This window comes from Thermobia domestica, chromosome 2, assembly GCF_964235325.1.
Source record: "Thermobia domestica chromosome 2, izTheDome1.hap1.1, whole genome shotgun sequence".
Taxonomy (NCBI): Eukaryota; Metazoa; Arthropoda; class Insecta; order Zygentoma; family Lepismatidae; genus Thermobia; species Thermobia domestica.
Genome location: NC_137455.1, coordinates 46,339,589 through 46,356,200, shown reverse-complemented (window position 1 = coordinate 46,356,200; position 16,612 = coordinate 46,339,589). Strand labels below are relative to the sequence as shown.

Below are 16,612 nucleotides of genomic sequence, written 5' to 3'. Positions count from 1 at the left end.
TCCCGGCGGGAGCTCATGTGGTTCGGATTCCACGTTAATCAGTAGGTCCACGTCTCATATAGCCTCGCTGCTGAATGGGACGTTAAACCCTCAATCAACTCAAATTTATGAAATAATTCTTATTCTTCTAATCCTTTTTTCAGTTAGCTAAAAAAAGCAAACCACGTGGTGTAACGGCCCATTTGTGAGTCTAAGCCTGCTCCAGCTCCATCTACTAGCTACCGTCTGCACTACGTCCAGTCTAACGACTAATGCGTGATCAGTGCGCTGTGACGCCCTGTCTCTAACAGGTGCATCAGGAGCTTTCTAGACCTAGTGGCCATCACGTCTTGTTTTCACGTGACTCCGCAATTTGCCTGACGACGTTGTAGTCCAAAAGGTATAACGTCGTTGGCTTCCCGCGCTTGGACCTGCTCGTCGCTGGGGGTGTGGTAAAAGGGTAACCAATCACCACCAACCGTCTACTGTGCTCAGCGAGTCACGTGTAACCAAGCTGGCCACTCCCCATAAACGTCACTACAACTTTTCGCGGGAAGCCAACGATGTTATACCTTCCGTACTATAGGTGGACGCTGAAAATTGGGAAATACCGGCTGGAAATCGCTGTCCTCCACCTGTTTGTATCTTGTATCACAACCGCTATGACATCATGCTGCACCGTTTCGTTCTTAACACAATCTCCGCACTTCTTTGGCCGGCCGCTTGCTTTCTTTTTACCATTTAGTTCTATAGAATCCACTCGGTGATCTACGTATTTGAAATGTCTTCTTCTTACATAACCAAATTATGACCGTTTACTTTCTTGCAGTTTTTCTACAAGTGGCCTTACCTTTACTGTTTCCCGGATCACTTCATTCATAATTTTGCCCTTTCGCATCACTCCACACATCCACCGCAGCATGCAACTTCTGTTCCTCTCTCTTCTTCATTGTCCAACACTTCACTCCGTATAATATGGCAGGTCTCACTACTGTTTTGTAAAGTTTCCCTTAAGAGTTTTCATCCCGGCGAAATTAAAATACCGCTAATTTTACAGTAATTATGTGATATTTTCAAATAGATAAAAGATAATCGAAATGTGGAACAAGAGCGCCCTAGACAATATTATTTTATATGAGATACCGTTATCACGACTCACTTATCTGCTTTCGATTTCGAGCCATTTTGAAAATCGGCATTTATTTTCGCATTTCTAAACAGCTGAAAACGGAAAGCCACTAGGTGACTTGTGATAACGGTACCTCACGCAAAATAATATTGTCTAGGGCGCTCTTGTTCCATATTTCAATTATCTTTTATCTATTTGAAGATATCACATAATTACTGTAAAATTAGCGGTTTTTTAATTTGGCCGGGACCCCACGAACACACAATATTCCTGCCGCTTCTCTCCATTTTGTTCAACAGCTGCTAATTCTGTTGTTTACATGTTCTTCTATTTCCGTATGTTTCTGCAATATTAATTCTAAATACATGAATTTCTTCGTCATTACCACCTCTTCTTCGTCCAGTTGTATTCTTGTATTTTCGATTACTTTCTTCTTGAAAAGACAATGTAAATATTCCGTTTCGGTTTTATTAATTCCTAGCCCTTTGGTCTTCAATGCTCAGAATAGATTAAAATTTTATATATAAGAAAATCTAATTTTCACGATAAATTTGAAGACGAAATCAGTATAATAAATCTTCAAAATTCCATTTAAAATCCAAGAAAACAAAAACAATTCCCCAACAAACAAGGGTGCCGATCTGGGGGCCAAGGGGGCCCGGGCCCCCCAAAGCTCATGTGGGTCCCCTAATTTTATTTGTAAATTTGCAATATTAGGCATAATTTGAATGCAATTTGTCTTAAAATCATCATGTATGCTTTCTGCATCTGAATGGGCCCCCAAATTTACAGAGATGTCGGCGCCCTTGCCAACAAATACATTTTTAAAAAGACGCCCCAACTATTTAACAATTTTACATTTTTGGAGTAACAAGGATAGGAGATCACTGCTTTCTTTGTTGAGATTATGTCGAGCAATTTTGACGAAAATTAATATAAATATTTCCTTATTTAAAGATATTTGAAAGAATAACAGAAGGAGAACATTGATTGGCAGGTTGAGGATTCAAGGTCACTGGCAATGGTAGCAAAAGATAAAGTATGTATTGTTTTTTCCACTCCCACTGAATTGTAGTCCCAATTCCTCACATATCTGGCCACTGTTCGCCTCCATTGCTGTCTGAAGATCTTCATTTTGTACATGTGTTGGTCTTCCGGCAAGTAGTGTGTCTTCGAGTGTTTCGTCACTGTCCTTAAACTTGTTAAACCACCACTGCACTGTCCCCGTAGTCACGACACCCTCACCAAAGGTCTGAGATATCATCCGCCCCGCTGCAGCGGAGTTTGATCCCAGTTTGAACTCGTACAACATACACGCCCTTATGACGTTCTGTGGTGGCCTCATGTTCACTCTGTCCTTACACAAGTTCAGGGTGTAACTGAACTGCCACGACCAGGTAGTATATTGGGTATACCCACACCAACAACTGACCTTCGCCTTATCTCCATTCGCATCCAACTCACGGTGTGATGGCCAATTGAACATAGACCTCCACAAAAAGGAAAAGAACTTTCTTGGTTCCCTGTATATCTCAAAAGAGAAAATGAAATTTGTGATGTCTTTAATGGGCCATTCAGTCTTCATCACTCTGTTCATCAACTGATATTGAATTTTTATATTCGCTCGGACAACTACACATTGGAGTGCATAAGAAACCGCGATTCTTACATTTGCATTTCAAACTAACTTACTCAACTTTCTGAGAGCTACACATGGTAATCTCTAAACAAGCCTTGGGAATGTTTTCGAGTGTTTTCAAAACTGGCTTCAGAATTTGGTCCTCCAAGTACCATTCGGCGTCTTCTGGCCTTGGTAGTCAATGTCCCACTTATAAGCATTTCCCACAGTGCTGTTTGGTAATGGGATCCATTTATATGTTGTCTCAGAGCATCACTAGTTGGAAGTAATTTCTTCAGGTGCATTTTCCTAAAAGTTGGAGCCTAGCTTCATCACAGATCTTCCCATTAACCTTGAGGAGCTTTGGGAAAAACAGTTCTGCAGATTCTGCAGTTCTGCAACTTGCTGATAAAGGAACCTGTCCTAAGGAAAATAAAAGGCCTGAGAGCAGTTGTCTGAGCGAGTATAAAAATTTAAAATCAGTTAATGAACCGAGTGATGGAGACTGAATGATAAATTAAAGATATCACAAATTTCATTATCTTTTTAGGACATAAGAGTGGCATAACATTATTGAGAACTGATTATAGAAATCAAATAATTTGTTCTCTTATATAGAGATTTCTTAAGTGTATGGTTTCCTTCTATTACGTTCCTTATTATAGATTTATTGTATTATAGCTACTGTACACAATATTAATAATAGGCAAGTGCTTCTGTAAATAAGATTTACGTTTAAAATTTGATCATTTATAAAATGCGTTAGGCATATCTAATTTTTGCTTTTTTTTTTCCTTACCGTTACATTAAGTATTAAGAGGGAAATGTAATATATAAAAAGCGTGGATGGCAAATTGTTCATAATTCTCTTTTGAAGGTAATTTTGAAATCTGGTTACTATGCCAGTTTGTCAGTACCATTGTAGTACATAAATCGAAGGAGTTGTAGCAAAAACAACCCTTGTCGAAACAATATTTTTTTTTCAGAATAATGAATAGAAAGCCATATTTTTGTGCATGTTTTAGAAGGTATCAGAGATACGTATAAAGAAACAGATTTACAGAGTTTCTCATACTATGTAGCCTAGTAGAGAAAGCTCTCTTTTCATTCTTCAAAGAAACTTTGTGTTTTGACAATTGTCACTTTCCGAAAAGCCCTTCAATTGATATTAAAAATTGATATTTTTAATGAGATTATAGACAGACTTAATCATACTTGGAGACAGACAAGATTATATATAGCTGCTAATATCTGCCGTTTGTGGGAAGGTAACTCTTGGGCCGCGCCGTGATGTTTCGCACACGATAGACTAAAGTCGCTTATAATTCATGCACTATTAGTCCTACACTAATATAAGTATACATTTTTTGAAAGAGCATAAAATGACGAGAAACTTTTGGAGGAAACACTTTTCCGAATTCGATCTTGTACAGAATCTGTGGCTAAAAAACTGACGTCACCCGCAACCAATACTGAGTAAAAATTAAAATAACAAGAGAGCCATTATATTTAGCTCAAAAATGTACTAGAATTAAATTGTAGAAGACAATTAGACAAACAAAATGAAAAAAGTTTGGATGCTCTAGCTCCTATGGTTACGGAGGTATGGTGAATAATAGAAACGGCTAAAATTTCGGAACTCTCCCCCTTCCCCACCCCTCCCGTGAGTTTTTTTTCTGGCATCTGGCATGTTTGTGATCAGTAATGGGTATATATTCAAAAAATATCGGATGCCAAATTGTTTCATGATTTGCGCTTAAACTCGAGAAGATGAATACTTTTGTCAAGTTGATGCCTAGATTATTTCGACTCTACGTTTATCGTCGGGGATGCGGCGATCCCCCTCTTCTCCTAACAGTCCTTTTAGATCCACTGGTGACTTCGTCTGAATTGAAATAATCCACCACAGAGTTACGGGGGGGGGGGAATGCATACTACAATAAGTGAATATTAACAACTTTTGAGGCGCTTGTGGAGTGAGAAACTTTTTCTGCGTGAAACAGAAATGGCAGAGCAGGGATTTTATTACGGAAAATCAAAAGTATTAGATTAAAGATAATAGTAATTTATAAGTATACTGAAATTGGCATAAATACAATGGCATAGTTCCAGGGAAGGTTATGCTTTTATGGCTTAAAGAAAAATGGCATAGCTTTTCAACCTATGAGTGATGCCACTGTCTCTACCTTTTTTTCCCCTTCCTTTTGCTATGACCAGTGCTATATAATTGATTTTCATTGTTCTTAAGATATTTCAATTATGTCGTGCTGTACATGACTGAATTTCGATTATTTGTTTCTTTGCTAGTAAAGTCAGAAAGCCCATTTCTGTATTGGATAGATATTAATTTCCCTCGAAAGTTCCATTGGAGTGATAGTTTTGCTGAACCAGTAACATATTCCATCATTTTTTTAAAGTACGGTGTTTGAGCAGTCTTATTATAGTCTCCATTAAGAGTAAACTTATGTGCAACTGAAATAAGATATGATACCTTTAGATATCGTTATAGACATATTTTGCTGTATAAAGAACGCAAATAGCATAGGTAGATGCAGAAAGTAAATCAATTAGTATAAATACGTTTTTGGTGCGTTTAAATTGTAATAAATTGAAAACGTCCTAATAGATTTGGAATCGATCATTCAATATTAAAATTTGGATTGAAGTGCAAGCTAAAACATAATGTATATTTATATGTTATTCTTATTGCAGGTCCTGCGTTACCAATGTCAAATCTTGGTGGTCTCACCCGCTGTGGTACTGTCCAGGTTTTGAAAGGCTTAGTTTTCCCGCAATGGCGAAGGCGGCCAGTGGCGATCATTGGAAGTCGAATTTTTATTTATCCAGGTAGGAGGGTGATGTCAAATTTGATATACATTAACTTACTTATATGCAAGCTACGGAAAAATAAATGCCATCAAGGTTATGCTTTATGTCAGCCATTTCCAGATTAATTTTCTTGTGACGTCATAGCTTGTGCCTCATATTCTTAGTAAATCAGGGGAACAGACATAAGCAGGAATCGAACACCTGGAGTTGACAAAGGCAGTGTGAGAATAGGTGCCCGAACTTGAGGTTGGTGCTCATAAAATTGGAACTCACGCTGAATCGACCTCAGCCCCACCAAGTGAACGTGCTGTTGAACTGTAAATGTAAGCGTGAGATCAAGTCGAATGAACGTGATGTTAGACTGTTAATGTAACGTGATTGAAAAATGAAATGAAATCTTTGAGTTTTACGTCCCATGGTTATACCGGTTAGGCTAAAGGAGACGGTGATTATGAGAAATGTATCAAATGGTGGAATGAAGAAAGTGGGAGGAAACGGGAGAACCCCGAGAAAACCCACGCACACGGTGTTTGTCCACCACAAAGTTCACTTGGGGGCTGGGATCGAACCCGGGACCCCAAGCACCAGAGGTGAACGCTCTACCACTGAGCCACCGCGGCCCCTGATTGACTGTATATTTAAGAGCTAATGATAATTTTAGGCTATATATCATTAAGCACACTATGCACTGTTATCTTGTGTCCATAATAGAGATTTCAATGAACGTATACATCAATATCATTTTCATCTCGATACGTGGCAGGTTCTTGTATACCATCACTTTTTAGGTTTACGAAAAAGTTTGTTGTTCTCCATTTTCTCTCGAAATGTATGTCTCATATTTTTTAGACATTTTTTCGTTAAACGCAAAAAATGTAGAATTATAATAATAATTATTATTTTTGTAGGCAATGCATCTACAGATCCTGAGGTGATAGACCTCTCAGGAGGAGAGGTAGTAGAGAGAGCCCAGAGAGCTGGTCGTCAAGTTTTGCGTGTATCGTCCGCTGGAGAGGCATCTCGACCCGTGTTTTTCGGATTCAATCAATCGTGGGAAAAGGATTTATGGAAAAAGTGGTTTGTCAAGGTAAGTGACATTTTCTAAGAGTTGTCATTTTAAATACAATAGTTCAATATTTTTTTTACGTTCTTGTAAGCATATTATGAGCAGTGACGGAAGTTACTTCGGTGATATATAGAGGGCAAGTCAAAATGATGGACCTAATTTCAGGAATTTACTCTGTGAAATCCAATAAACATATGTTATTGTGAGATATGCGCTTCGAAGTTTAGTTTATGCAAAGTTTAGTTTTCATGAAATGTTTCCAGTTTCTACCGCTAAGAGTCAGCAGCAAACAATTAAGGAAAATGGCGTTGACTGGAGAACAGAGATCTTTCTGTGTGCTTCATTACCATGTGAAGAAGTTTGTGATTAGTGTGCATATAACTTGACTCCATGTGATTTCTTCATGTGGGGTTTTGTAAAGGAAACTAAGGAAAGAAAGCATTATACAGCTCCAGAAAGCTGTATACGATAATTACCTTGTACGTTGGGTAAGCCTTCTGTCTTTGCTTGGAGCGATTTTTTTTTTTTTTTTTAAATTTTTATCAATCTGATTTCTCTCAAAAACCGTCATTGATTATGAGTGTCAGTACCTCTTACTAGAGATGCAAGGGCTAGCAAGAAACCAGGCTTTGCTTTTATTTCTTATTTATTTATTTATTTGCTTGGGAAAGTTTGAGCTGTTAGAACATTTAAAAGTTAATGAAATAACACTATGTTTTACCTTTCTATTGTCATTATAATACGGAAAAATAATTCAATATTGCATTCTGAATTTAAAAAAAGTTAGAAGTTCAACAATTAAGAATGTAGTTGATCACTCGATAGGAAAAGAAGAGGCCAAATCGGTAAACGCAATGGGTTTTCTAGTTCGAACGAATTGCTTGGGTAGAGGTATTACAGTAATGTTCAACGATAAATATGTTCTAGTGAAAATTTGTTAGCAACAGTAGTTCTGTAAAATGTAGTTAGGTAGACTTAGTGGAACAAAATTATCATATTTAGAATTTATACATAAATTAGAAATTCAGTTATAACCGCTACCAGGTTATAGAAGGATTTTTTGTGGACACTCTGTATATTTCGTGAAGACAGTGATTATTATTTTCGATTTATACTTTATTCTGCAACGCATATAAGTTCTTTCTTTGGTGGGAATTGCTTCTTTCCCACACAATTGGACAAAGAAGTCTTTCGTCATTTTTTCATATATATATTTAAAACGTTGCTTTTAGTGAGAACATTTCAGCTAGTGACTAACCATTTCAGTGTTTCTCCCTGACTCATTATATGCACAGTATATATTCTATAGTTATTGGGAACTGACTTAAGTGCTTTCTTTAATCGCTTATGGAAACATTATAATAGATTAGAGAAATATGGGCTGACCAGATGTCCCAGTAGCCGAAGTGGCACCAACTGCGTTGTATTCCAGCCCGTTATCTGTACTTTCTCACGCCAAAGTTATCGCAGTGTCTAGTGCATTATGGGCAGTTGACTAAAATTAACAGAAATTGTTTTCTGTATTCTGTTTGTATGTGCATACAGGTGAGTTAACTGAGTGATTTTTGAAATGAACTGCCAACACTTTTCCGTTGATCATTGCAACCCGTTCCTTGAGCTTGGATGCTCAGGGAGTTTGACTCCAGGTCTGGAAGCCGTAACCACGCATCTCGCGTCGAGCTTCAAACATAAGTTGTGTTAAGGGGCACAAGCTATTTAGCCGGTGAAGGACGATTTCTTACGGCTAGCCCCAACCAGTGAAACCCCAGGTCCGCAGACCTTGTGCGTTTAAAATGTTATATACGCGCCCTCCAATATCTGTATTCCATTGTGGAGATCTTCTTTTGTGTGTTTGCTGAAGATTCACCTTTACGCTGCAGGACTGTTCGGCGTAACAACTGGTTTCATCGTAAGACGATCCCGACAACGTTTCCCCAGTGTGAATTCCCCAAGTGTGTTAATGGTGTGAGCGAAGTATTTATAGTGATATCTGAATTATAATCATATATATATAAAGGGCTATATTTCCCGAAAAGGGCAAAGCGTAATTTCAGCGGCAAAATTTATTAGTGTCCAGTGTTGTATTCATTTCTCTTCGTTATTTTTTTTTCAAAATAGTGTTCTAATAAATAAGTATAGTGTCATTTAACCCAGTGTGTTTTCGTTGTATGTATGAGTGATGTTTGTGTGCGTTATGGTCTGGATGACCGTCTGATCGTCCGTGAGGTTTTCGAGACGAGACACCCGAACCTCTCGGCGCCTAATGCTCATATTATTGAGACCGACGAGTGATTTGGGAACAGTTTGTAACCTTTTCTTGGAGAGGTCCTTCATCGTCCTGTCCAGGTAAGTTAAAGTATCAGGAAGATACTTATTGGTAGTACCACGAGCCATGGACAGCGACCAGATTATCCAGGCGGTTACAAATAAATGACAGCCCGAACATGGACCACGAACTCAGGACCGGTTACACAGTTACTAACGTTTTTGGACCTGAAGATATAGTTTATGTAGAAAGTTATGTGAGACAAGTGTATCTATCTATTATCAGAGGTGGTTATCCCGTCGACCGGTAAGTTGTGAGAGGTAGCTCGTGATGGTCTATATCAGACAGGGGCGCACACAAGGGGGGGTACACTGGGTTCGAACCTCTCCTCAAAAACCTTCCTAACTCAACATATATCTGTACACTTTCTCAATAAAACTATATTTGTTTAACAGCGAAATGATTGATGTATAAATAGCATGAAAATCTGACCTCGTACACTTCATCTGTACTCTTTCTCTTATACAGGTCCGCAACCAGCCACAGAGGTTTGGGGAGGCATGAATATGTTAGGGGGGGGCAGGTCATTAAAAATTCTCTTACAAATAGCTAAATTGAGTTTTTTGTATTAATAATAGCATTTTCTATTAAAGTCTGGAGGGGCCACGAAAAGTTTAGGGTGGACTAGGTCCCCTAGCCCCCCTCTAGTTGCGGTCCTGCTGTTATAAAAGCAATATAGTTCTGTTCGGGTTGTAGTATTGAATCCCCTCAAAGCTTGGGCCCTATCAACAAAAATTTGGGAGCACGCCTGATGTCAGACTATCTGTACCGGTCACTGTTACTGTTTTATTCTCTCTAGCGGCCAAATGAACAGATAAAAACAACAGATCAGGGGTGGCCAAACACCAGTCATTCCTGAAGTGAAAAATATCCTTAAAACGTAAAAAAAAAAAGGTTGGCCACCCCTGATTGCATAACATTTATTTAATATGAGGTCATTAAAATTCGAGGAGGGAAGAAAGCTAGAAACACTTTAAATCCAACTTTTTAATTTTTAATATATTGACACGATATAATACTAAAGAAAGAATAAATTCTGCAGATAACGAACTTCCACTATTGCTAAACTAACACCATATCCAAAATGTCCCTTTATGGCTTTAAGTTTGTAGCTTGAACTTTATATGACGTTCTGATAGAATATCTGAAGCTCATGATGAACTGTTTCCCGTACAGAAACGGGATGTCAACGAAATTCTATACCAAAACAAAAATGGGTTTGTGATGGATACTTAATTGGTTATACTTATTTCTTGTCTGCAGGTACGTAGCCAGTATTTCATAATGGGGGGGGGGAAAGTCCGTGACGAAATACTGTAGTTATCACACCAGGGGCTCGATCATTCTAAATTATTTACTGGTTTCATATATTGATTTGTTAGGACATAAAAATGAGGATATGTTAGCATTTTAATAACAAACTATGAAGAAATCTCGAGTAAAAGAATATTTTTAAAAAAAGTATTGAAAAAGATATAATCTTCCGAGGTCATTCGAACCCGGTTCGTCTTGTCTTCTTTCTTCTTTTTCGTATCTTCGTTTAATGCCGTGAAGGATAGCAACGAGATCTCTTTCGTCAGTAAAGACATCCTATGAAATGGATTAGTGTCGTCGCGAAATTGAAAATTTCTTTAAGTGTAACTGATATCTATGTTGCCAGGCTCATATTATTGGTGATTGTGGGCATTTCTTAAGTTCTACCTGAGATTCTATCTGATTGAACCGGTTTATCGTTAGTAATTTGTAGTTTATAGGTTTAGCATGGCGCTAGATGGAATTCGGAAAGCTCTGTTAAAATAATATCCATTTTTAACGTGAGCCCCTCCCCCTCCTGTTTCCTCCTCACAAAGCTCCTCATAAGAAAGAGTAACCAAATTCTTGCTGTAGCTTTATATTTTTAACGCTGATTCTTTTTCTCGTTTCTTTTGGTTTCATCTTTCCTTAATTATTTTAATTTCTGGTTTTGAAGGGGGTTCCGGACCCCCCGGGCCACCCCTTGGCTACGTGCCTATTGTCTGTCCCTTTGAATTTAGACAACCCGCATAACACACATGATAAGATGTATAACTTTCAGGAATTTGATAAGGTGGTTTGGCAACCACCAACATGACCCTTGCTGGTCACTAACGAAATCGCAGTTCGAAAACCAATAAAGGTTACCAGCTTTGAACTGAATGTAGGACTCATAAGTAGTGAATCTTCTACGGGCATTTTCTTATTTGTAGAATCCACTACAGAAAAATGAGTATCCACTACTTGAATAAGAAAATCATAAAAAGTTATTAAAAAACTAAAAATGTCGATTTTTTTTTTACAAAAGGCTGTTTTAATATATAAAAAAGATCTCCACCTCAAAAAAGCCGTTTTTTTTAAAAAAAAATCTTTACTTCATATTGATATTCATGAGATACTGATAAGGAACATCACGTTCTGTTCACATAAAAGGAACACACTCCTGTGATTATGAAAAGTAATTGTGGCGAGAAAATGCCTCAAAATGTGATACTGTCCACACGTGAACAATATTGTTAAAAAAGAAGAAGAAGAAGAAGTTCGTGCTGGTTTGGGCGAATTGTCAATGTATATATTTTATTGGAGTAATCAACGATGTTCATCCCTCCAAGTGTTTGGATGCAATCTCTCCAAACTTACCCCCCTCCCAAAGAAAAAAGAAAATAGTGGTAGAAGAGACCAGAGTTGTTTTGACAAAACCAAGTTATCTTGCTTTGCAAATTAAATTTTAATCTGTATCATAACTTATTGCGTTCTTAAAAACTTCATTGTGGTACAATAAAAGTTTGATTGTACCGTTTTCAATGAAACAAAAAAATCTCCCAAAAATCTCATTGGTACAATCTGCGTCCTAAATCCTACATGTGGACATCCTTGGGTGTAATTATTGGACATATAGTTTTGCAGATCGAGTGTTAGCTTACTTAGAGCAGGTTCTCTAAAAGGTAGAACTCAGAACGTGTGATTCTCCCTAAGAATAAATACCCTAATATGAAAAAAGAGATGGGGTAATACACGTGAAAGAGAGAGAAATTTTTCATTTATTAGGGCTTTTCCTTAATATTAAGTAGCAAAGGACATTCATATTCAGCATTATTATTAACAATTTTCAAATAAAGGCAGGCAGCAAGCGTAGCAAACTGTGCGGTGTTAACTATTACTTTACATAGACACAGACTGAGACCTTTTCCTGTTATAATAAGGGTATAAAGGAGAAACAAAGATTTCCAAGTCGACTGGAGACGCCAAAAAGAATGAAGTGTGTTTAAATTACTGCAAACAACGTAACGGACTTTAAAGGCGCGCTGCTAACGGAGTTGCAGTTTTTGAGCAGTTGGTTTTATTTATTTATTTATTTATTTATTGGTGGGGGCTCAGCGGTTGAAGATTCGAAATATTAAGGTTATAGTATATATGCACAATCCAGGAAATTTAGACAATAACACTTTCACACTAATGTATATTTTACAATGGAGTATATAAGAGGTACTATGTATATTGTAAATACTAAACATTACAGTGTGTTATTTTGATAGTACAGAGAAATCGAGAGGTTTTTATATCAATATTTCACGCGAGACTGCTCAAGCAATTGATGTTTTCTTGGTAAAGGTTTTTCTTTAAAAAAAGAAAAAAAACTTAAGTTATGCGTTTATGGATTCCATTTTGTGGTGTAGAATGGAAGTAACGTAATTGAGCGAGAGGAACAGCCAGAAGCCTGCGTTTATTATCATTACACCTGCCCGGTGGTCATCGGAGCTGAGTTCCGGGGTGACCTTGGAGGGCGACAGGCTCCAGCGGGTGCAGAAAACAGGGAAAGTAGGTTCTCTTCTCGCTTCGTAATGGTCTGGTTCACAACGTGGTCGCTACCGACAACTTTACGGCGAATAAAGGATTATTTCTTTCGCATTTATACACACACATGTATTGACCATATACGTAGATACTAGCACCTATGGTAATGTTCAATAGTTCGCACTTGAGGATTGGATCTTGGTTTTCTATGTAGCGAAATGACACAGTTGCTTATTTTAGGAATGAGTTGTCAAATTGTCACGAACTGATATTAGATATAATAGGTTTAATTATATTTAACCTCAGTTTCAGAATAGTAAAATAATCGTATAGCGTAATATAGGTAGGGGAGACCGGGGTATTCACGAACACTTAAGCTTTGATTATAAATAATTCTTTTGTTTTAAGAAATAAAATTAAGATTTCTTGTGTATAGAAAGCTTGGAGTTTTTTTTTTTCTGTTTACTAAAGTGCAGAGGAAAGTCAAATGTAACATTTTTCAACAAATCAGTAAGATGTTTTAAAAATGTAACTATGTTCGGGATTGCTCCTGTGGTTGGGGTAATCCCGAACATACTGTTTACTTCAAACTTTGCTTCACGAAAGAAGCGAAATGCATTAAAATACATTTAAAATGTACCGTAATTTAGTATTTCAATCTTTAATAAGAATTATGATTACAAACGTAACTGAAGTTAATGAGAAACATGACCTGCCCTCATCATCTTTGAAACTATTACAAATGAAAGCTAATACGGAATAAGCTAAACAAAATATACTCTTATGAAACAAATTCAGAAATAACGGTGCATTAAGTAAGCTATTCATTAAATTGAAAACCTTATTTGGAATTGTAGAAATCACAGATATACGCATTAATGTTTCGCTCCGAAGGATAGTATTCTTAATTAGTCCAATGTTCAAATGCGGTTAATAGACTGAATAAAATGGGCTAACTGTTAAAGGACGCAACTAGGCTAAATAAATTTGTAAAACACTCTTTTGAATCACACACACACAAAAAATGCAACCTATGATGAAGTATCAGATATCTAAAATAGGGTTCCTGACTATAGAATAATGAAGTAGTCTACTAATGGCCTAAAATAATAAATAATGGAAACTATTCTAATTAATAAAGCCAATAACGCTTATTACCAAGACATGATCTATTTTCCAAATCAATTTCATTAACTTATTACTTACTTTCCAATTTAATTTTTTTAAAAAAACTATTTAATTTTTTTAAAATAGTTTATTTCACACCATTGTGCAATCCTGAACACTTCGGGGTAATGGCAAACATTCTGTCTGGCATTTCCCCATGATATACCATTTTATTGTTAAAGTTGAAATTAATTGTTGACTGCATACAGGCTAATAAGATTACAAAGAATTAATGCTCAAATACTAGGTATAGAGGAATCTATAGCCTTGTCCGTGACAATATAGATAAGATAAGAGCCAACTTACCTTGCCCAGATTGTTGGATCAATGTTATAAGTGAATCGAAAAATTAAACAATAAAACGTCCTCTCCCTGGCAATCCACTCAACTGACTGTCACCAAATTTATGCTACACTTTTCCAGGTCTCTCCGCTACCATGCAGCAAAATCGTATGTTTTCTAACAAGCTTCCTTGAGCGTAAACTTGGGTGTTCGGCATTACCTCAGTGTTCGCGAATACCCCGGTTTCCCCTATTTCTGTAATGTATTCATTGCAACCATGACGTAAGATTCTTTATATAGTTATACCTTAACTAATAGATTCTATTGGAGATAATGAGGATACTAGTGCTGTTCAAACTTCTGTTCTCTTGAAGTATATTCGTCATTTTCACTTTGTAATTTAGTGGAACAATTGATCGTCAAATCGTTTGCCACCATATTTGTCATTTCTTTTACTTAAGTAAACTATTGCTAAACTTAATTGTTATATTCCAGGGGTATTTAAAAAAAAATATGTACAGTAGTTCAGTACAACTGTAATTAATTCTGTTGTTGGTTCTGTGAAAAAGGATACTAAGAAAAATAAGAAAAAACATATATTTGTTTTATTTTCGGTTTTTTTTTTTCGCAGATACGATTTAAAAATAATTTCTAGGCTAGCTACAGCTTAAACATGGGGTTATTGTTCTATGTGAAAATTGTAGCATAAGTTAAAGCTGGGGTAACATGGGGTTACTTTTTTCTAAAATTTTAGGATAAAATTAGCGGTGTGGCTTATACATAGAACAGCATTATTTTCCTAAAATTGTGGAATAATTTGAAGTTGCGTCTTACATACGAGATATTTTTTTTTTCTAAAATTGTAACATAAAGGTGCAGTTTATACACGTGATTTTCTTCTAAAATTGTGGAATAAATTAAAACTACGGCTTATAGACATAAGAATATTGTATTATTTTTGGATTTCTGCAATATATATTTTTAAAGTAGCAGTGTCAGCGTACACTACGTGAAGGAGTTTGGTTTTGGTTTTGGTAAACCAAGCTCTTTAACAAACTAAATTTTACCATGGAGTACAGTGGCTCAGTGGTAGAGCGCTTATTTTGGGGTCATGTGGTCCCTGGTTCGATTCCCGGACAAGTAAGTTATTGGTGGACAACATCGTCTGAGTGGGTTTTCTCGGGGTACTTCCATTTCCTCCCACTTTGTCATTTCACCAATTCTTCCATCATCATTCACTTGCCTTAATCATCATCTCCCTTAGCCTAAAGGATATAAACGTAGGATGTTAAAATGAAAGATTTCATTTCATTTCTAAATCTTACCAAGATTAGGCTTAATTATGAGTAGATACAAACCTTTTTCGCAACAATTTTGATATCTTGTAGCATTAATTATCACAATATTCGCATTTATGTCGCCTTTATTTTTGTAAATGTAGCACGTCTTTTTTTTAATTATGGTACTTTTAAACAGTATATTTTTGGTAGTAAGTTGTATCTAATATAAAAATGAGAATATACCTTGATTAGGTGCACATTCTAACTAATGTATTTACTGAAATACAGAAAATAATGCTAACATTTTAACACTTCCTCTAACGTAATCCTTAGTTAAAGAATAACATGCACCAATACATTACCAATTCTTCTTTTAAGTTTGTTCTCTCAGTAACAATCATATTATACTTGGAAAAGAATCTCTCGGTATCAACACTTGAGAGTGGCATCCAGGGCCGGATTTAGCATTTTAGCGCCCCTAGGCCCAATAATTTTTTCCGCCCCCTAGTCTGGTTAAAGTTACTTTCCTAAAAACCTTTATTAAAAAAATATATCAGGCCTATATGTTAATTGCTTAAACACCACTCCACGATGCAATTTTATCATTGCAAGTTTTTTGAGGAATTTACTTGGTTCTGGGCTTAACAAAATACCGTTAATGTATTAACGAAAGATTGGTGAATAACTTTGGTTTTGTTCAATTTAGCCATTTGGGCAAATAAATAAAAAAGCTCTATAGTAAAAAAATAAGTAAATAAGTAAAAAAAAACAGCTAGTTCTCTCGTGTTTGAGATCAATGTTGTAACGAAGTTGATGCATAATGTTGAAAAATAGTTTAACTTTACCAACAATTATTTGTTCCAATGAACTTCAAAATCAGAATGCTTTATTAGCCTGATTTTTTAATCAATTCAAAAAATATGTTAAGTTATGGCTATTTATTTTTATTTCTAGATATTTTTTATTTTTTTTTTCTCTCGGCTGTGCGCCCCCTGGGAGCTTGTGCCCATAAGCCCGGGCCTACCGGGCCTATTGGGAAATCCGGCCTTGGTGGCATCCATATCGAACGTAACGAGCTGACAGCAAAAGAACTGTGGTTAACTTTTAAACTGTTTAACAATGATATAAT

General features: G+C 36.5%; 1 protein-coding gene across 1 annotated transcript in view; it reads left to right on the top strand.

Annotated features, from left to right (window-relative positions):
• Positions 1-16,612, top strand: part of Phlpp (PH domain leucine-rich repeat protein phosphatase) — a 380,272-nt gene that overhangs the window by 46,644 nt on the left and 317,016 nt on the right. Inside the window, exons 3-4 of the mRNA XM_081740804.1 lie at positions 5,439-5,573; positions 6,464-6,642. Of these exons, the coding sequence (XP_081596930.1) occupies positions 5,439-5,573; positions 6,464-6,642 (314 nt within the window). The remainder of the gene's footprint in view (positions 1-5,438; positions 5,574-6,463; positions 6,643-16,612) is intronic.